Below are 22,348 nucleotides of genomic sequence, written 5' to 3'. Positions count from 1 at the left end.
CATTTCCCAAGGTCTTGAACTCCTGGGCTCCTGCCTCACCCTCCCAAAGTGCTCAGATTACAGGCATGAGCCACCTCTCCCAGTTTTTTTTTTTTTTTTTTTTGAGACAAAGTCTCTCTCTCTAGCCAGCCTGGAATGCAGTGGCGTGATCTTGGCTCACTGCAATCCGCTTCCCAGGTTCAAGCAATTCTCCCGCCTCAGCCTCCCAAGTAGCTGGGACCACAGGCGTGTGCCACCATGCCTGGCTAATTTTTTGTGTGTGTATATATATATATATATATATATTTTTTTTTTTTTTTTTTGGCGGAGTCTCACTCTGTGGCCCAGGCTGGAGTGCAGTGGCCAGATCTTGGCTCACTGCCAGCTCCGCCTCCAGGGTTTACACCATTTTCCTGCCTCAGCCTCCCCAGTAGCTGGGATTACAGGTACCCGCCACCTCGCCCAGCTAGTTTTTTTGTATTTTTTAGTAGAGATGGGGTTTCACTGGGTTAGCCAGGATGGTCTTGATCTCCTGACCTCATGATCCGCCCGTCTCAGCCTCCCAGAGATTTTTTTGTATTTTAGTAAAAACGGGGTTTCACCATGTTGGCCAGGATGGTCTCGATCTCCTGACCTTGTGATATGCCCACCCTGGCTTCCCAAAGTGCTGGGATTACAGGTGTGAGCCACCATGCCTGGCTAGTTTTTTCATTATATTCTATGTCTAAATTTATTTCACTAATAAAGAGAATTCAGGAGTTCAACACCAGCCTGGGCAATATGGCCAAACCTTGTCTACAGAAAATACAAAATTAGCCAGGTGTGAAGTGGAGATTGCAGTGAGCCAAGATGGTGCCACTTCACTTTAGCCTCGGTGACAGAGCTGGACCTTCTATCAAAAATAATAGTAATAATAATAATAATAATAAAGAGCACTGTAAGATAACACTTTGTTTTCTGTTTTTCTTTTCTTTTTTGAGACAGGCTCTCACTTTGTCACCCAGGCTGGAGTGCAGTGGCATGATCACTACTCACTGCAGCTTCAACCTCACAGGCCTATGAGATCCTCCCACCTCAGTGGCCTCACACTGCCATGCCTGGCTAATTTTTTGTTTCTTTTTTGTAGAGACAGAGTCTCACTGTGTTGCCCAGGCTGGTCTTGAACTTCTGGGCTCAGGCAATCCTCCTGCCTCAGATTCCCAAAGTACTGGGATTAAAGACGTGAGCCACCACATCTGGTCTGTTTGCTTTATATGTGTAACATGTTTTTCTTCATTTGTTCACAGAGGAGACCTTGCCTATTTTGATGGACTTAGTGAGACTATTCTTGCTGTGGGGCTTGTGAAACCAAAAGCTGGTAAGAAATAAAGCTATAAGGAAGAGATTATGTTTGTATACGTAAACTCCAAATGGTATAGACCTGAACAACACACTTTTTTTTTTTTTTTTGAGATGGAATCTCGCTCCATCAAGTAGGCTGGAGTGCAGTGGTTCAATCTTGGCTCACTGCAACCTCCACCTCCCGAGTTCAAGCAGTTCTACTGCCTCAGCCTCCCGAGTGCATTTGCTTGTTTGTTTTGAAACAGAGTCTCACTCTGTCACCCAGGCTAGAGTACAGGGGAGCCACCTCAGTGCTCACTGCAACCTCTGCTTCCTGGGTTTAAGTGATTCTCCTGCCTCAGGCTCCTGAGTAGCCGGAATTACAGGCATGCGCCACCATTCCCGGCTCATTTTTGTGTTTTTAGTAGCATGTGGTTTGGCCATGTTGGCCAGGCTGGTCTGAAACACCTGGCCTCAAGCGATCCACCCACCTTGGCCTCTCAAAGTCCTAGGATTACAGGTGTGAGCCACTGTGCAGCCAAATGTACCTTTTTATAGGAGGAAATAATAAACAAAAATCACTTTTTTCAAGGCCTAAGTAAAATTTTTTAAGATTGTGTCCATTTTGCAATTGTAGATATTCAGTGAAGTAAAAACAGACGGGGTTTTTTTTTTTTTTTTTTTTTTTTTTTTTTTTTTTGAGATGGAGTGTCACTCTGTTGCCCAGCCTGGAGTGCAATGGCACCATCTTGGCTCACTGCAACCCCAGCCTCCTGGGTTCAAGCAATTCTTCTGCCTCAGCCTCCCGAGTAGCTGGAATTACAGGCGCCCACCTGCACGCCTGGCTGATTTTTGTATTTTTAGTGGAGATAGGGTTTCGCCATGTTGCTCAGGCTGTTCTTGAACTCCTGACCTCAAGTGATCCGCCCGACTCTGCCTCTGAAAGTGCTAAGATTACAGGCATGAGCCCCCATGCCCTACCCAAACTGACATTTTATGCACTATTTATTTACTTGCATTGAAAATATATTTTCAGGCCAGGTGTGGTGGCTCACACCTGTAATCCCAGCACTTTGTGAGGCTGAAGCGAGCAGATCACTTGAGTCCGAGACTTCAAGACCAGCCTGGGCAACATGGTGATACCCTGTCTTTACAAAAAACAGAAACATTAGCCGGACGTGGTGGTGCATGCCTGTAGTCCCACCTATTCATGAGGCTGTAGCGGGAGGATCACTTGAGCGTAGGAGGACAAGGCTGCAGTAAGCCTTGATTGTGCCACTGCACTCCAGCCTGGGCAGTAGAGCAAGACCCTGTCTCAAAAAAAAAAAAAAAAAAAAGGAAAAAAGAGGCCTGGCACGGTCGTTCATTCCTGTAATCCCAGCACTTTGGGAGGCTGAGGGGGGCGGATTGCCTGATATCAGGAGTTAAAGACAAGCCTGACCACATGGTGAAACCCTGTCTCTACTAAAAATACAAAATAAGCCAGGCGTGGTACCACATGTCTATAATCCCAGCTACTCAGGAGGCTGAGGCAGGACAGTCGTTTGAACCCGTGACGCGGAGGTTGCAGTGAGCTGAGATTGAGCCACTGCACTCCAGCCTGGGCAACAAGTGAAACTCTGTCTCAAAAAAAAAAGGCAAAGCAAATGTATTTCCTTTACATAGAATCTAGAAGAGATGCATAAATGTGTAAATATTGCTCTATACTATTATCAAGATTGTAATCTTTTTTTTTGTAGATAACTATAGGTCTAAGTTTTATTTTCTAAAATTTTCTAGGTTTTATTTACATTTCAAAATGAAATCTATAATATATATTTTAATCATGGTAAAATACACATAATACAAATTTTGTCATCTTAACTGTTTTTAAGCCAACACTTCAGGGATATTAAGTCCATTCACGTTATTGTGTGACCTTTACCACCATCTGTATTTAGAACTCTATGCATCTTATAAAACGGAAACTGTGCCTATTAACTAAAAACTCCTGTTCCTCCTTCCCTCAGCGGTTGGTAGTAACCGTTCCACTTTTTGTCTGTAAGAATTTGACTATTCTAGGTTTCCTGATATAAATGGAATCATATGGTACTATATTTGTCATTTTGTGACTGGCCTATTTGATTTAACCTATGTCCTCAAGGTTCATCTGTGTTATACCATGCATCAGAACTTTCTTCCCTTTTTTTTTTTTTTTTTTGAGCTGGACTCTCACTCTCTTGCCTAGGCTGGGTTGCAGTGGCATGATCTCGGCTCACTGTAGCCCCTGCCTCCCGGGTTCAAGCAGTTCTCCTGCCTCAGCCTCTCAAGTAGCTGGGACTACAGGCACGTGCCACCACACTCGGCTAATTTTTTGTTTATAGTAGAGATGGGGTTTCACTATGTTGGCCAGGCTGGTCTCAAACTCCTGACCTCAGGTGATCTGTCTGCTGCAGCCTCCCAAACTGCTGGGATTACAGGCGTCAGCCACCGTGCCCGGCCAACTTTCTTACTTTTTAAAGTTCAGTAGTATTCCATTGTGTGTGTGTGTGTGTGTGTGTGTGTGTGTCATTTTTTTTTTTTTTTTTTTTTTTTTTTTTTTTTTTTTTTTTATTGAGACGGAGTCTCGCTCTGTCGCCCGGGCTGGAGTGCAGTGGCCGGATCTCAGCTCACTGCAAGCTCCGCCTCCCGGGTTTACGCCATTCTCCTGCCTCAGCCTCCCGAGTAGCTGGGACTACAGGCGCCCGCCACCTCGCCCGGCTAGTTTTTTGTATTTTTTAGTAGAGACGGAGTTTCACAGTGTTAGCCAGGATGGTCTCGATCTCCTGACCTCGTGATCCGCCTGTCTCGGCCTCCCAAAGTGCTGGGATTACAGGCTTGAGCCACCGCGCCCGGCCAATGTGTGTCATTTTTTAAAGTACATCTATCGATGGACACTTGGATTTTGTTTTCACCTTTTAGTTATTGTGAAAAATGCTGCTATGAACACGGATATACAAATATACATCTTTATATTTTAATACATTTAAACTATTTTGTAATATAACACTTTTTAAACAGCATTAAATACTGAAGTGATTGTTTTCTAAGGTGGTTCTTTTCCACTGCTGTTTACTTTTCCTCTTCTTCATTACCTTGATGACATTCAAAATTTACTTATTTAAATGATCATACATAGAAATATTGAATTAGTAGCTCATTTTAATGGTAATAAAAGCTTACTCTGTTAGTGCTTAAATGCTGAAAGTTTTCCTGTCCTTTGTCTACTTTATCTTAGGCATCTTTCAACCTCATGTACGACACCTCCTGGTTTTGGCGACCCCTGTAGACATAGTAATTCTTGGACTCAGCTATGCTAATTTGCAAACAGGTATGGCAACCCACCTGTTATGTTTTTTAAAATAATAATATTTTGGCCAATTGATATTATAATTAAAAGCTAATCTGGGTGAAATGTTGAATTCCATTGACTCAAATTAATGATTATTACTGCCAAATCCTCAGGCTCTTTTCTACAAGTTAACGTTGGGTTAGTTTTTTTGTTTTGTTTTGTTTTGTTTTGTTTGAGATGGATTTTTGCTCTTGTTGCCCAGGCTGCAGTGCAATGGCGTGATCTCAGCTCACCACATCCTCTGCCTCCCGGGTTCAAGTGATTCTCCTGCCTCAGTCTTCTGAGTTGCTGGGATTACAGGCATGCACCACCACACCCAGCTAATTTGTTTGTTTTCGATACGGAGTCTCACACTGTCACCTGGGCTAGAGTGTAGTGGTGCAGTCTTGGCTCAGTGCAACCTCTGCCTCCCAGATTCAAGTGATTCTCCTGCCGCAGCCTCCCAAGTAGCTGGGATTACAGGCACCCGCTACCACACCCAGCTAATTTTTTTGTATTTTTAGTAGAGACAGGGTTTTACTGTGTTGGCCAGGCTGTTCTCAAACTCCTGACCTCGTGATCTGCCTGCTTTGGCCTCCCAATGTGCTGGGATTACAGGCGTGAGCCACTGCGCCCAACCTAATTTTCTATTTTTAGTAGAGACGGGTGCCTTCATGTTGGTCAGGCTGGTCTCAAACTGCCGACCTCAGGTGATCCACCCACCTCGGCCTCCCAAAGTGCTGGGATTACAGGCATGAGCCACGGCACCGGCTGGGTTAGTTTCTTGTTTACTATATAATAAACACACACACACACACATACACACAAGGTTCTGTTTCACTTGAATTATCAAATTGTATCAGACTTCTTTTAGTAATTTTAAAATGTATATTATAGAAGCTGTTGACTGTGTTAATTGTCAATAAGAATTGAGTAAACGTATCGATTCTGACAATAATGCACAGATTTTTAAAAACTGTAGAGTAGCTAATAAACTGATTTATGTATTCTTTCTTAAAATAAATAGGTTCTGGAGTTCTTAACGATAGTATGTCTGGTGGAATGCAGTTGCTTCCAGATCCTTTATATTCTCTTCCTACTGACAATACTTACCTTCTAACAATAACTTCCACTGATAATGGCAGAATTTTCTTGGCTGGAAAGGATGGCTGTTTATATGAAGTAGCCTACCAGGTAAGTCTGATATTTGTAAACCTTTTTTTTTTTCTCTCTCTTGATGGAGTAGGGAAAAGTAAGCTTTTATTTTGTTTTCTAGTTATGTAAGGACATTAATATATTTTTATGGCAAATATTCAAGCATACAGTTGAAGCTATAGTCCCCATGACTACACCATGCCTACAAAACTTAGTCCTCTCCTTAGAGGTAAAAGTCATTATTAATTCTATGTATGTCCTTGTGGAACATAAAGCAGACATCAGTGTATGTGTCTCTATAGACATCTATGCACATGTGTTTGTGAGTGTATACACATACACAAATACATAATGTACTTTTGCAAATGTGTGTTTTCACTTGGATTATTGATTTAATTCATAATTGCTTTCTTTTTCTTTTTTTTTTTTTTTTTAAATGTGACGGAGTCTACTCTGTCACCCGGGTCTATCACCCAGACTGGAGTGCAGTGGCTCAATCTTGGCTTACTGCAACCTCCATCCTCTGGGTTCAAGCAGTTCTCCTGCCTCAGCCTGCTGATAGCTGGGATTACAGGCGTGCACCACCACCACATCCAGCTAATTTTTGTGTTTTTAGTAAAGGCAGGGTTTCATCATATTGGCTAGACTGGTCTTGAACTCCTGACCTCAAATTATCCGTGTGCCTTGGCCTCCCAAAGTGCTAGGATTTATAGGTGTGAGCCACTGTGCGCGGCCCGTAAGTGGCTTTTCATTTAACAGTATGTCTTGAAATTCTTTCCTTGTCAGTATTTGGTTGATATTTTAAATTATGGACTAAACTCCGTAGTTAATTTTGAATAATGTGTCTCGTTTTGTTGATTATAACTGGTATTAGTGATTATAACTGGTATTTCATGAAGATTTGAAGGTTTTTATAAATATGGATATACAGTCGTTATTGTAAGGGAGTTACATACTTTTATAAGTCTTCTTTCTATTTTTTTCTTTAAGGCTGAAGCAGGGTGGTTTAGCCAAAGATGTAGGAAAATAAACCACTCAAAGAGCTCACTTTCTTTCCTCGTTCCTTCTTTGCTACAATTCACATTCTCAGAAGATGGTAAGTAGAAAACAATAAATTTGGCAAGTAAAACTAATTTCTAACATATTGTTCCCTCAACATTTTCTTCAGAAATTATCATTCTTAATTGAAACAATTTGTTATGTTAAGTAGCATTTAGTATATATTCATAAGGTCTTTTAAACGATAAGAAGAGATTATAACAGAGAAAGTGTGGATTTTATTCTCAAGTTTACTTATTTCCTATAAATGTAGCATCAAAGAACTTATGTCTAAAACAGCTGTACATACTTAAACCAGAATATCTGTGTGTGTGACAGATATTTTGGTTTAATATCTGTCAGATATTAAACAGACATTTTAATGAGAGAGGCAGACATTCAGACAGCTAATACATTGCTTGGTCTAGAAGAAATTTCCAATATAAAAATAATATATCTTAACTTTTAATGAACTGAGAGATTCAAACAGGTGAAATAATTTTTAAAATGCTTTGGCAACATAAGATCAGTATACCCAAATATTAATGTGACTAAATTTTTAAATTATTTTCTTTCACACAATCAATTAGGCCAAACTGGAAGTTTCTTAACATAAAGCACCAGGTATAATTATTCTACATATTTCTAGCATGTAGTAAACATTCATTAAATATTATTGAATGAAGACATAACTTAGAACTTGTTTTTGGTTTGGCTTAAAATTCATTTAGAGGACAAAATAACTTATTTTCTATGCTTGTAACCCAGTCACAATATTTAGCATCTGTTTTTTTCATGTGTTGTCTGACCAAAATGCTTTTTGGACTGGATCTTGTGCAAACATCCTTGTATTTAACTTCAAAGCAAGGGAGTAGAAAGCCCCTGAATACAAAGTTCTGATTCAACAGTTTGTTGTAAGTAGCTAATGTATTTGCTTTGTTAATCCTTGGCTTTGCTTTTTTCTCTTTTTTTTTTTTTTGTCCTACTTTTAGATCCTATTCTTCAAATTGCAATTGATAATTCTAGAAATATTTTATATACACGATCTGAGAAAGGAGTAATACAGGTTAGTATTAATATTATACCATTAAGAGTAATATAAATCCTTATTTTTAAGGCCAATAGTTCCTGCCTCTTAAACTTTTCCTATGAACTGTATAATTTTAAAAAAAGCCTCCCAGGCGTGGTGGCTCACGCCTGTAATCCCAGCCCTTTGGGAGGCCAAGGTGGGCGGATCACCTGAGGTCAGGAGTTTGAGACCAGTCTGGCCAACATGATGAAAACCCGCCTCTACCAACAATACAAAAATGAACTGGGTGTGGTGGCATGCCCCTTTAATCCCAGCTACTTGGGAGGCTGAGACAGGAGAATTGCTTGAACCTGGGAGGTGGAGGTTGCAGTGAGCTGAGATCGCGCCTTTGCACTCCGGCCTGGGCAACAGAGCAAGACTTCATCTCAAAAAAAAAAAAAAAAAAAAAGCCCAATTCACTTCTCAGAAGGGGCCCCTTTCTATGAAATTTCAAATCTGAATGTTTTCATGTTTGTTTTAAATGCCAATATTAAAGGATCCCTTAAAAGGAAAAGTTTATTAGTATGTGTATAGTATGTAATCATGTTTAAGTGAGAATGATTTGTATTCACAGGTGTATGATTTGGGACAAGACGGACAAGGAATGAGCAGAGTTGCCTCCGTGTCACAGAATGCCATTGTCTCTGCTGCTGGTAACATTGCTAGGTAACATGTAATTTATTATTAAGCATTAAGCAGGCATAATTATACTATTTGTGTGTAGCATTCTAAAAGTATATTATTCCCCAACCAAAATGTCTCTAAAAAATAAGGAATGTTGAAGAGATGACAATGTATGTTATGTTTTGAATGGAACTGTTAGAGACTCTTTTTTTTTTTTAATTTATTTTTATTTATTTATTTTTTTGAGACAGGATCTCACTCTGTCACCCAGGCTGGAGTGCAGTGGCATAATCTTGGCTCACTGCAACCTCCACCTCCTGGGTTCAACTGATTCTCCTGCCACAGCCTCCCTAGTAGCTGGGATTACAGGTCCTTGCCACCACGCTTGGCTAATTTTTATATATATATATTTTTTGAGACAGAGTTTCGCTCTTGTTGCCCAGGCTGGAGTGCAGTGGCACTATCTCGGCTCACTGCAACTTCTGCCTTGTGTGTTCAAGCGATTCTCCAGCCTCAGCCTCCCGAGTAGCTGAGATTACAGACATGCACCACCATGCCCAGCTAATTTTGTATTTTTAGTAGAAGCAGGGTTTCACCATGTTGGCCAGGCTGGTCTCGATCTCCTGACCTCGTGATCTACCCACCTAGCCCTCCCAAAGTGCTGAGATTACAGGCGTGAGCCACCACGCCCAGCCTAATTTTTGTGTTTTTAGTAGAGACTGGGTTTCGCCATGTTGGCCAGGCTGGTCTCTAACTCCTGACCTCAGGTAATCCACCCACCACACCTCCCAAAGTGTAGAGATTACAGGCACGAGCTTTTTTTTTTTTTCGAGATGAGTTTCTCTCTTGTTGCCCAGGCTAGAGTGCAATGGTGCAATCTCGGCTCACTGCAACCTCTGCCTACTGAGTAGCGGCTAATTTCGTATTTTTAGTAGAGACGGGTTTTCTCCATGTTGGTCAGGCTGGTCTCGAACTCCCGACCTCAGGTGATCCACCCGCCTCGGCTTCCCAAAGTGCTGGGATTACAGGCATGAGCCAACGCGCCCCACCTGCAAACACTATTTTTATAACGAAGGCCTCAACTTTCCAACTTTTGTTGTCATTGTGCCTAGGTTATTGCTACAATCGAAGTGAAATAAATCAACTTTTTGTTTTTTTCAGGCAGGGTTTCACTCTGTTGCCCCGACTGGAGTGCAGTGATGCAATCGTAGTCTGCTGTAGCCTCAGTTTCCTGGGCTGACGTGATCCTCATGCCTAAGCTTCCGAAGTAGCTATGACTATAGGCGTGCACCCCCATGCCCACCTAATTTTATTTTTAGTAGACCTGGGGTCTTGCTACCTTGCTCAGGCTAACTTTTTGTTTTGTTTTATTGTTCAGTGACAAGAAAAAATTCTGAAGGCAGACAATTGAAAACACATAATTTTCTGTTTTTCCCTCTAACTTTTTTCTGGAATGTTTTTCAAATCCACAAAAAAAAAAAAAAAAAAAAAAATTAAAAGAACAATGTGGCAAAACAAATACCCCCTTTTTTTTTGAGACAGAATCTCGCTCTGTCACGTCACCCAGGTTGCAGTGCATTGGTTCAGTCTCAGCTCACTGCAACCTCTGCCTGCTAGGTTCAAGCAGTGCTCCTGCCTCACCCTCCCAAGCAGCTGGGACTGTAGGCACACACCACCATGCCTGGTTAATTTTTTGTATTTTCGGTAGAGACAGGGTTTCACCATGCTAGCCATGCTGGTCTCGAACTCCTGACCTCGCGATCCCCCACCTCGGCCTCCCAAAGTGTTGTGATTACAGGCGTGAGCCACTGCACCCAGCAAAACTAGTACATTCTTTATCTCAATTGTTAACATTTTGCCTCTTTGTTGCCTGTCTTTTTTTTTTTTTTTTTTTTTTTGAGAAAGAGAAGAGTCTCGCTCTGTCGCCCAGGCTGGAGTGCAGTGGTGCATGGTGCGATCTCAGCTCACTGCAAGCTCCACCCCTCCAGTTCACACCATTCTCCTGCCTCAGCCTCCCGAGTAGCTGGGACTACAGGTGCCCGCCACCACACCCGGCTAGTTTTTTGTATTTTTAGTAGAGACGGGGTTTCATTGTGTTAGCCAGGATGGTCTCGATCTCCTGACCTCGTGATCCACCCGCCTCAGCCTCCCAAAGTGCTGGGATTACAGCCACTGCGCCCGGCCCTGCCTGTCTGTCTTATGAGCCATTTGAAAATACGTTGTAGACATTGTAACTCTTTTTTTTTTTTGAAATGGAGTCTCACTCTGATACCCAGGCTGGATTGCAGTGGTGTGATCTTGGCTTACTGCAGCCTCCTCCTCCTCCCCCCAGGCTCAAGCCATCCTCACATCTCAGCCTCTTAAGTAGCTGAGACCACAGACGTGCACCACCACGCCTGACTAATTTTTTGTATTTTTGGTACAGATGAGGTTTCACCATTGTTGCCCAGGCTGGTCTTGAATCCCTGAGGTCAAGCAATCCACGAGTCTCAGCCTCTCAAAGTGCTGGGATTACAGGCATGAGCCTCTGACATGCCTTTAGTCTCTTACATAACAACGGTATACTTAGTCCGTATTAAAATTGCCCAGTAGTCCCCAAAATCTTTTTTTCCTTTTTTTTTTTTCTTTAAACTCTGCTGCCCAGGATTGAGTGCAGTAGTGCAATCATGGCTAACTACAGCCTTGACCTCCCTAGGCTCAGGTGATCCTCCAACTTTAGCCTCCCAAGTAGCTGGGACCACAGGCACGCACAGCTCCACCTGGCTAATTTTTGTATTTTTTGTAGAGAGGAGATCTCACCATGTTGCCCTGGCTGGTCTCGAATTCCTGGGCCCAAGCAACGTGCCTGCCTCAGCCTCTCACAGTGCTGGGATTACAGGTTTGAGCCACCATGCCCCCAAAATCTTTTTTTTTTTTTTTTTTTGAGGTGGAGTCTTGCTCTGCTGCCCAGGCTGGAATGTCATGGCACGATGTCAGCTCACTGCAGCCTCCACCTCCTGGGTTCAAACAGTTCTCCTGCCTTGGCCTCCTGAGTACCTGGGACTACAGGCACGAGCCACCACACCTGGGTAATTTTTGTATTTTTAGTAGAGATGGGGTTTCATCATGTTGGCCAGGCTGGTCTTGAACTCCTGACCTGAAATGATCCACCCACTTCAGCCTCCCAAAGCGGCAATCCGTGTCTCACGGATTACAGGTGTGAGCCACCACACGTGGCTTCAAAATCTTTTATAGTTGTTTTTCTTTCCATTTTTCTCAAATTACAATCAGAATTTATGAATTGGATTGGTTGCATTGGGCTCTTTAATATAAAACAGCCCCGTGGCCACCTTTCTTTTTTTTATAATATTGACATTTGGAAGGGAGGGGCAGGAGAATTACACAATTTTCTGAATTTATCTTTTTTTATAATTAGATTCTCAGTAATACATTTTATATACATATATTTTATATACAGTGTTTATATGTATTTATATATGTATATTTATATTTTTTCTTCTTTTTTCTTTTGATACAGAGGTTTGCTCTGTCACCCAGCCTGGAGTGCCATGGCGCTATCTTGGCTCACTGCAACCTCTGCATCCAAGTTCAAGTGATTCTTGTGCCTCAGCCACCCAAGTAGCTGGGACTCTAGGCATGCGCCACTGTTCCTGGCTAATTTTTATATATTTTTTAGTAAAGATGTTGACCAGGCTGGTCTCAAACTCCTGGCCTCAAGTGGTCTGACTGCCTCAGCCTCTCCAGGTGCTGAGAAATGTCTTACTACAATGTGAAATGGCAATTCACATTGTGATGAATTCACATAGGCAGTGTGAAATGTCTTACTACATTATATCAGGAGACACATAATAGCAGTTTTCTCACTGTTGAAAACTTCTTTGAGGTGATGTTAACTAAATGTCTACAATATAAAGGTTAATTTCCCCCCCCCCCCCTTTTTTTTTTCTTGAGATAGAGTCTGGGCTTGTTTCCCAGGCTGGACTGCAGTGGTGTGATCTCAGCTCACTGCAACCTCCACCTTGGGTTCAAGTGATTCTCCTGCCTCAGCCTCCTGAATAGTTGGGATTACAGGCATGCACTACACCTGCCTTATTTTTTTGTATTTTGAGTAGAGATGGGGGTTCACCATGTTGACCAGGCCGGTCTTGAACTCTTGACCTCAGGTGATCCGCCTGCCTCGGCTTCCCAAAATGCTGGAATTACAGGTGTGAGTCACTGCACCTGCGCTTTCTCCCTTTTTAATTAGTAGTAATGATACTTTGACACTCTGAGAACACTGCTCCCCACCAACCATTCACCCAATGGTTTTAGTCTTTTTTGGTGATCTTTGTTTGAAAATAGGGTTACTCTTAACAATATAAGTGTAAAACGTACACATTTAAGAGTTTTTCCAGTTCTTGCTGTCTGTTCTTGTATTACTTTCCTAAAAAGCTAGTCTTAAATTAGTTAGCATATTTAGAAAATGTGGAAACATGTGGTCGGGCACAGTGGCTCACGCCTGTAATCCCAGCACTTTGGGAGGCCGAGGCAGGCGGATCACGCTCACACGAGGTCAGGAATTCGAGACCAGCCTGGCCAACATGATGAAATCCCGTCTCTACTACAAAACAATACAAAAATTAGCCAGGCATGCTGGCGCAAGCCTGTAATCCCAGCTACTCAGGAGACTGAGGCAGGAGAATTCCTTGAACCTGGGAGGCGGAGATTGCAGTGAGCCGAGATCACACCACTGTACTTCAGCCTGGGCAACAGAGTGAGACTCCATCTCAAAAAAAAAAAAGAAAATATGGAAATATGTAAACATTCTGATGGGAAATGTTTCTTATAATTTAGCAGACACATTTTAAAAATACACTTTATTTTCTCCTTTCTTTTAGGACCATCGATCGTTCTGTTTTTAAACCAATTGTCCAAATAGCAGTGATTGAAAATTCTGAATCACTGGACTGCCAGTTGTTGGCTGTCACATATGCAGGTATGTTGTTTTATTTACATATCTGTGTTATTGTTACAGCTTCTGAAAATTCTTAGATTTGGAAATTTATGATTAGAAATATATTTTTACTTCTATATCTGCTTTAAAGCCCTATAAATAATTTGTAAAATAAAGGATTTTGAAAACTGGGAGATCTTTCTTTTTCTTCATTTTATAGATATAAAACCAAGCCTAGGCCAGGCATGGTGGCTCACACTTGTAATCCTAGCACTTTGGGAGATCAAGGTGGGCAGATTGCCTGAGCCCAGGAGTTCAAGACTAACCTGAGCAACATAGTGAAACCCTGTAACCCTGTCTCTACTAAAAATACAGAAATTAGCTAGGTGTAGTGACACGGCCTTGTAGTACAGCTCCTTGGGAGGCTGTGTCAGGAAGATCGCGTGAGCCCAGGAGTTTGAAGCTGCAGTGAACTGAGATTATGCTACTATACTTCATCCTGGGCAATAGAGCAAGACCCTGTCTCAAGAAACCAGTAAAAAAAGCAAAACAAAAGCCAAGCCTAAATGGCACAGTGGCTCACATTTTGTAACAAAGCCTGAACTAGAACACAAGATTTCTTGGTTTGTCTTTGCAAGTTCTTTCTAATGAAATGTATTGATTCACCTCTCAATTTTGAGTGACATTTTCTTAGATATATATTTCAGCTGATAGTCTATATGGTAATTTAAGATTAGTCAGGGGGCTGGGCGCAGTGGCTCACACCTGTAATCCCAGCACTTTGGGAGGCCAAGGCAGATGGATTCTGAGGTCAGGAGATCGAGACCATCCTGGCTAATATGGTGAAACCCTATCTCTACTAAAAATACAAAAAATTACCCAGACGTGGTGGCGGGGACCTGTAGTCCCAGCTACTCGGGAGGCTGAGGCAGGAGAATGGCGTGAACCCAGGAGGTGGAGCTTACAGTGAGCTAAGATCGCGCCACTACACTCCAGCCTGGGCGACAGAGCAAGACTGTCTCAAAAATAAAATAAAAATAAAAATAATTAGATGGGTATGGTGGCACATGCCTGTAGTCCCAGCTACCTAGGAGGCTGAGGCAGGTGAATTGCTTGAATTGCTTGAATCCGGGAGGTGGAGGCTGCAGTAAGCCGAGATGGTGCCTCTGCTCTCCAGCCTGGAGTCTAGCAAAAAAAAATTAGTCCCCCCAAAAAAAAATTAGTCCGGAAAGTTATATATGGTTTTAGCAGAGTTTTGCGTTGCTGTATGTAATTGCTTCAATAACACATTTACCTCAGGTCCTTATTTTCTTTTATTGATGCATAATTTTACCCCATCTTCAGGTGTAAGGTTATATTTCAGCACTTGTCCATTCAGACAGCCATTAGCACGGCCTAATACACTGACGCTGATTCACGTCCGCTTACCTCCTGGATTCTCAGCATCTTCAACTGTAGAAAAACCTTCAAAAGTACATAGAGCACTTTATAGTAAAGGTAAGTTCTGAAATACTATCAGATTTAAGATGAGATTCTTAAAACTGTTAAAATTATATGGCATTTTGAGGCATTTGAAAATACCCTATTACAACAGTAGAAACTGGGGACTACTAGAAGGGTTGGGGAAGTAGGGGAGCAAGGGTTGAAAAACTGACTGTTGGGTCTTATGCTTAGTACCTGAGTGATGGAATCAGTTGTACCCTAAACCTTAGCACCACGCAATATACGCAAGTAACAAATCTGCACATGTACCTGCTGAATATAAAATAAAATTTGAAATTGTAGTGAAATTCAAAAGTTGAAGTTGAAAGCGTAGTTTTCACTCCTACATTTAGGTTTTTGATCTGTTTTGTGATAATTTTTATATGTTGTATGAGGTAGGAATCTGACTTCATCCGTCTGCATGTGGATATCTAGCCGTCTGAGCACCATTTGTTGAAGACTATTATTTCCCCATTGAATTGTCTTCATCTTGCTTTCTCACGTGAATTACCCGTTAATATATGGGTTCTGGATTCTCAGTTCTATTCTATTGGTCTATATTATGCATCCTTATGTCAGTAGCACAGTTTTGATTACTGTTGCTTTGTAATAAGTTTTGAAATTGGCAAGTATGACTATTCCAACTTTGAGCTGTTTTTTTTTTGTTTTGTTTTGTTTGTTTTTTTTTTTTGTTTTGTTTTTTTTTTTTTTTGAGATGGTCTGGCTCTGTTGCCCAGGCTGGAGTGCAGTAGCACAATCTCTGCTCGCTGCAACTTCTGCTTCCCATTCTCATGCTATCCTCCCACTTCAGCCTCCTGAGTAGCTGAGAGAAGCTACAGGCGTGTGCCACCACACCTGGCTAATTTTTATATTTTTTGTAGAGACAGGCTTTTGCCATGTTGCCTAGGCTGGTCTCAAACTCCTGAGCTCAAGTGATCTATCTGCATCGGCCTCCTGAAGTGCTGGGATTACAGGCATGAGCCACCGTGCACCTGGCCTGATTTTTTTTTTAAAGATGATTTTGGCTATTCTCACTCTCTTGAATTTTCATATAAATTTTGTAATCACCTTGTTAATTTCTGCAAAAAAAGTGAGGTGGGGCTGGGTACAGTGGCTCACGCCTGTAATCCCAACACTTTGGGAGGCAAAGGCAGGTGGATCACTTGAGGTCAGTTCGAGACCAGCCTGGCCAACATGGTGAAACCCCGTCTCTACTAAAAATACAAAAATTAGCCGGGTGTCGGGGGTCATGCCTGTAGTCACAGCTACTTGTGGGCTGAGGCAAGAGAATTGCTCGAACTGGGGAGGTGAAGGTTACGGTGAGCCAAGATCCACTCTAGCCTGGGGGACAGACCAAGAGTCCATCTCAAAAAAAAAAAAAGTGAGGTTGGATTGTGATAGCTAAATAGGTGTATCAATTTGGGGCATGTTGCCATCTTAACTATATTTAGTCTTCAAATCCATGAACGCGGAGTATTTTTCTAAGTCATTTGGGGGTAGGGAGGAAGGTTCTCACTCTGTTACCCAGGCTGGAATGTGGTGGCAGGATCTTGGGTCACCATAGCTTCAACCTCCCAGGCTCAGGTGATCCTCCTTGCTCAACCTCCTGAGTAGTTGGGACTACAGGCGTGTGCCACCACTCCTGGCTAATTTTTGTATTTTTTGTAGAGATGGGGTTTCACCATGTTTCCCAGGCTGGTCTTTAACTCCTGGGCTCAAGCAATCTTGCCACCTCTGCCTCGTAAAGTGCTAGGATTATAGGTGTGAGCCACCATGTTGGTGAGTTTTGTTGAGATAATTGCTTTTTTTTTTTTTTTTTTTGAGACAGTGTCTAGTGTCACCCAAGTGGGAGTGCGGTGTGCAGTCTTGCCTCATTACAACCTCTACCTCCCCGGCTCAAGCAATCCTCCTGCCTCACTTTTTGTTGAAATAAGGTCTTACTTTATTGCCCAGGCTGGTCTCCAACTCATGGGGCTCAAGTGATTAGCCTGCCTCAGCCTCCTGAACTGCTGGGATTACAGGCATAAGCCACAGCACCTGGCCTAGATGATTGCTTCTATAGTACACTTATCTCTGCCATTCCTTGGGCACCTTCATCATTTTTATTCATGGTGTGTTTGAATTAACCAGTATATAAACTGTATTTCGTTGAATATTAGCTTCTATTACATTGTGAATTGTCAGTCACAGCATTTTTTATATACTAAATATGTTTTTATAAAATTAATAATTAAATTGATAAGCCCATTGACTGCAAGATATACCCTAAGTTCAGAAATGCTAAAATGTGAAAAAAAAATATGTTTACCTGAGAGAAATACAGTTTAAAATTGAGAACACTTGAGTCTACCCTAAAAATAATTATATAGTCTTTCATGGAATTATTTTATTTTGTAACTTGTTTGTTTATAAAGATCGATGTTGTGTGTGTATATCTATATGTGCTAATTTTAAGTTGGCATAAAAGTACTTGTGGTTTTGTAAAATTTTTTTTTTTTTTTTTTGAGACAGAGTCTTGCTCTGTCACCCAGGCTGGAGTGCAGTGGCACAATCTCAGCTTACTGCAACCTCCACCTCCTGGGTTCACACCATTCTCCTGCCTCAGCCTCCTAAATAGCTGGGATTACAGAGGCCTGCTGCCATGCTCAGCTAATTTTTGTATTTTAGTAGAGACAGGGTTTTACCATGCTGGTCAGGCTAGTCTCAGACTCCTGACCTTGTGATTCGCCCACCTCATCCTCCAAAAGGGCTGGGATTACAGGCATGAGTCACCATGCCCAGCCCGGTTTTATAATTTTAATTACAAAACTGCAATTACTTTTGCACCAACCTAATAATAGTTATTAAGGTTATTGAGGATGCATATTATTTGACATGATGTAATAATATTTTGTATATTAAACTTTTAGGTATTCTATTGATGGCAGCCTCAGAAAATGAGGATAATGATATTTTATGGTGTGTCAACCATGATACTTTCCCTTTCCAAAAGCCAATGATGGAAACCCAGGTAAGTTATCCTGACAATTCTGAAAAAACTATTATATAATTTTAAGTGAAGGATAATATGGTAAGAAACTTTTTATCTTCTGATTTATTGCTGTTTGCTTCTAATAACATATGATTAGAAATTATAATGTAAAGAAATATCCTGTCAATTATTTGTTTTTCCTCTGTCAGGTTAGAAGTTACTGTGGTAATCACAAAAAGACATCTTTAAAGAAAACGTTAGAGCCTTGTAGAATAACTTCCATAATGTACCAGAAAATACATGTATCTTTTTTTTTTCTGAAAACATGTCAGGTTCATATGGAATGATCTTTATCTCATTTAAATATGTTGTTTGTTTAGTTATTTAAATATGAGGCCATCCATTATAGTTGTGACTTAGAACTTTATTCTAACAATCTCTTTGTAATTTTGTCTTTTTTTTTTTTAATTACGGAAACTTTCAGACATAAAGTTTGAAGAGTCAATTGAACCTCACTTAAGAGAACTGAGTTGCAACATCTTTCTTATTGTATTTCATTTTTCTTTCTGACATAAACAAAGGGACACCCACAAACACACGGTTTTGTTTTAAACACAAAAATCACCACGTACATCATGAAGTGGATATGGTGGTCTTCCTAGGTGAGGGCTGAGGCTGCTGTGAACCCATGAACTGCCCCTGCCCCCAGCTGCCCATCCTAGTCCCCAGTTTGTAAGAAGGTGAGGGGAGGCTGCCTGTCTCCATCCCCTTGGTGTCCTCTGTTCACTCCTGCCTGTCTAAATAGTCCTGCATAGCCGACTGAGGCTGCTGATCAAACCAGATAAACCAGCCCCTAGTGGATTGTGAATGTCTGGTACTGTGTCTTTGGAGCTACCTCTTCACAGGCATTTTGCTTCTAGTTTTCACAGAAAACTAGTGGTTTTCTGGTGGTTCTTAAATTTGAACCCTTCCAGATGGGACTGGCAAAAGATGTGTGTAAGTGGGAAGAGGAAAAGCAGAACTCCCAGGGATAGGAGTATTGTCTGCATGAGCTCTACCAAATTTCTGACAAGGTTCAAAGAGCTGGGGTAGGAGCAGGAGGGAGATAAGGAGTGCCCTTCTTCTTCTTTCCTTTATTCTTTGAGCTTTACTGAGCATGTACTACCAGCCTTGTGCTGTGATAAACTGTGAGGATTCAGAACTTAATAAGATATAAACCGTGTTCTGGTTGGGATTTTGTGCTGGTGGGGGATGCTGATTTTAATCCTATCTCTACTTCCTCAAAACTATGGAGCAGAGGACACGTTTTTGGCTGTTTATTCCTCTATAATAGTTATAATCGTTCCTGCCACTATGGAGTTATGAGACTAAATGAGCTCATGTGTGTAAAACACTCAAAACAATGCCTGGCACTCATTGGAAGCACCATTCCATAAATGTTAGCTTTTTTCTTTTTTTTTTTTTTTAACTCTTTTAAAAAAGACAGTGTCTCACCCTGTTGCCCAGGCCCAAGCAGTCCTCCCACCTCAGCCTTCCAAGTAGCTGGGACTACAGGTGTGCATTACCACATACAGCCAATTTTTACATTTTTTGTAAGCTGGGTGTGGTGGCTCACGCCTGTAATCCCAGCGTAATGTCGAGGTGGGTGGATCACAAGGTCAGGAGATCGAGACCATCCTGGCTAAAACGGTGAAACCCCCATCTCTACTGAAAATACAAAAAATTAGCCGGGTGTGGTGGCGGCGCCTGTACTCCCAGCTACTCGGGAGGCTGAGGCAGAAGAATGGCGTGAACCCGGGAGGTGGAGCTTGCAGTGAGCCGAGATCGCGGAACAGGGTTTTGCCATGTAACCCCTGCTGGTCTTGAATTCCTAAGCTTAAGGGATCCCCCTGCCTTGGTCTCCCAATGTGTTGGGATTGCAGGCATGAGCCGCCTCGTCCAGCCAATAACATTTTTAAATGTTATTATATGGTTTGTAAGAAAACATTCTTATTTTTAGGAGATATGTACAAAAGTATTTAAGAGTGATAAATGATGTCTATACTTTCAAATAGTACAATAAAACAAAAATATACAGGAAGAGAGAGAATGCAGATATGGCAAACTGCTAACAGTTGTTGAATCTAGGTATTGGGCATGTGGACTTTTACTGTATTTTCAACATTTTTGGCTGCTTGAAATTTTGTATTATAAAGTATTTTAAAGGATTAAAATACTTTTTTTTTTTTTTAATTGTGAGACAGGGTCTTGCTCTGGAGTGGAGTGCATTGGCATGATAGCTCACTACAGCCTCAAACTCCTGGGTTCAAGCAGTCGTCATACCTCAGACTTCTGAGTTGCTAGGAATAGAGGCACATGCCCCCACACCGAGGTAGTTTTTTATTTTTTGTAGAGATAGGGTTTCGTTATGTTGTCTAGGCTGGTAAAATACTTATTTTTTTTTTTTTTAATTTGACAACAGAGTCTTACTCTGTCACCCAGGCTGGAGTGCAGTGGCACGATCTCAGCTCACTGCAACCTCCATCTCCCAGGCTCAACAAATTCTCCTGCCTCAGCCTCCCGAGTAGCTGGGATTACAAGCGTGTGCCACCACGCCCAGCTAATTTTTCTGTTTTCAGTAGAGACAGGGTTTCACCACGTTGGCCAGGCTGGTCTTGAACTCCTGACCTCAGGTAATCTGCCCACCTCCACCTCACAAAGTGCTGGAATTATAGGTGTGAGCTACCCCGCCCAGCCAGTAAAATACAGCCGGTAAAATACTTTTTAAAGGAAAGATAGTATCTTAGCAGGTTTAATCAATCCTGGAAACATGGTAGAAGGTAGTTATTTGATTGAGAGAATTATAATCTTATTAAGGAGTATTTACAGTTTATCTTGAGAAAAGTTTGCCCTTGTCTTCTAGTACAAACAGATTTATGTATTAGTGTAGAAAATGCCTGCTTATGGTGTACGCGGTGGCTCACACCTGTAATCCTAGCACTTTGGGAGGCCAAGGCAGGCAGATCACCTGAGGTCAGGAGTTTGAGACCAGCCTGACCAACATGGCAAAACCCGGTCTCTAATAACAATACAAAAATTAGCCGGGCGTGGTGTTGTGCGTCTGTAATCCCACATACTTGGAAGGCTGAGGCAGGAGAATCACTTGAACCTGGGAAGCAGACGTTACAGTGGGCTCTGATTACGCCACTGCACTCCAGCCTCGGCGACAGGGTGAGACTCCGTCTCAGAAAAAAAAAAAGATAATGCCTGATGAGCACTTTGAGAGGCCAAGATGGGCAGACTGCAGGAGCCCAGAAGTTTGAGAATATCCTGGGCAACATGGTAAAACCCTGTTTATACAAAACAAAGAAAAATTAGGCGGGCGTGGTAGCATTCTCCTGTAGTCCCAGCTACTTGGGAGGTTGAGGTGGAAGAATCAGCTGAACCCAAGGAGGTCGAGGTTGCAGTGAGCTGTGATCATGCCACCGCACTCCAACTTGGGTGACAGAGTAAGATGCTGTCTCAGAAAAAAAAAACAAAACCCAGAGGCCAGGTGCGGTGGCTCATGCCTGTAATCCCAGCACTTTGGGAGGCCGAGGTGGGCGGATCACCTGAGGTCAAGAGTTCGAGACCAGCCAGACCAACATGGAGAAACCCTGTCTCTGCTAAAAATACAAAATTAGCTGGCGTGGTGGCATATGACTGTAATCCCACCTACTGGGGCAGCTGAGCCAGGAGAATCACTTGAACCTGGGAGGCGGAGGTTGCAGTGAGCCAAGATCATGCCACTACACTGCAGCCTAGACAACTTCATCTCAAAAAAAAAGAAAAAAAAACCCCAGAAAAATACCTGATTAAAAAAAGATAGTAGAAAATTATGTAATACTTTCGAAAATATTCATGTTAATGTACTATTTGTTAAATTTGCTTATTTATTTATTAAGTCTGTAGTTTTTTCTTTTGCATTGTGTAACTTCAATATGATATGTAAAACATTTATTTCTTTTATGTAGATGACAACCCGTGTTGATGGTCATTCCTGGGCTCTTTCTGCGATAGATGAATTGAAAGTAGATAAAATAATTACACCCTTAAACAAGGATCATATTCCAATAACTGATTCACCAGTTGTTGTACAGCAGCACATGTTACCTCCGAAGAAATTTGTTCTCCTCTCAGCACAGGTATGTACGTATTCTGTTAAGGTAGTGACAAAAATAAGCGATATATAATATGTTTATCTAGTACTCTGAAGTGGCTTAATGGAAGCATTTTCTTTTTTTTTTTTTTTCTTTTTTTTTCGAGACGGGATCTCACTCATCACCCAGGCCCGGAGTGCAGTGGTGTGATCTCAGCTCACTGCAACCTCTGCCTCCCCGGATCAAGCAATTCTCCTGCCACAGCCTCCTGAGTAGCTGGGATTACAGGCACACGCCACCACACCTGGCT

General features: G+C 41.9%; 1 protein-coding gene across 1 annotated transcript in view; it reads left to right on the top strand.

The window, feature by feature from the left end:
* The window catches only part of NUP155 (nucleoporin 155), a 78,827-nt gene that overhangs the window by 14,382 nt on the left and 42,097 nt on the right, over positions 1-22,348 (top strand). Inside the window, exons 4-13 of the mRNA XM_010367674.2 lie at positions 1,266-1,336; positions 4,556-4,648; positions 5,676-5,842; positions 6,794-6,899; positions 7,834-7,907; positions 8,485-8,576; positions 13,412-13,509; positions 14,812-14,964; positions 17,859-17,959; positions 21,913-22,083. Of these exons, the coding sequence (XP_010365976.1) occupies positions 1,266-1,336; positions 4,556-4,648; positions 5,676-5,842; positions 6,794-6,899; positions 7,834-7,907; positions 8,485-8,576; positions 13,412-13,509; positions 14,812-14,964; positions 17,859-17,959; positions 21,913-22,083 (1,126 nt within the window). The remainder of the gene's footprint in view (positions 1-1,265; positions 1,337-4,555; positions 4,649-5,675; positions 5,843-6,793; positions 6,900-7,833; positions 7,908-8,484; positions 8,577-13,411; positions 13,510-14,811; positions 14,965-17,858; positions 17,960-21,912; positions 22,084-22,348) is intronic.

This window comes from Rhinopithecus roxellana, chromosome 3 (assembly GCF_007565055.1).
Source record: "Rhinopithecus roxellana isolate Shanxi Qingling chromosome 3, ASM756505v1, whole genome shotgun sequence".
NCBI lineage: Eukaryota > Metazoa > Chordata > Mammalia > Primates > Cercopithecidae > Rhinopithecus > Rhinopithecus roxellana.
The sequence above is the reverse complement of the archived record's forward strand: the minus strand, read 5'-3'. Positions and strand labels throughout refer to the sequence as shown.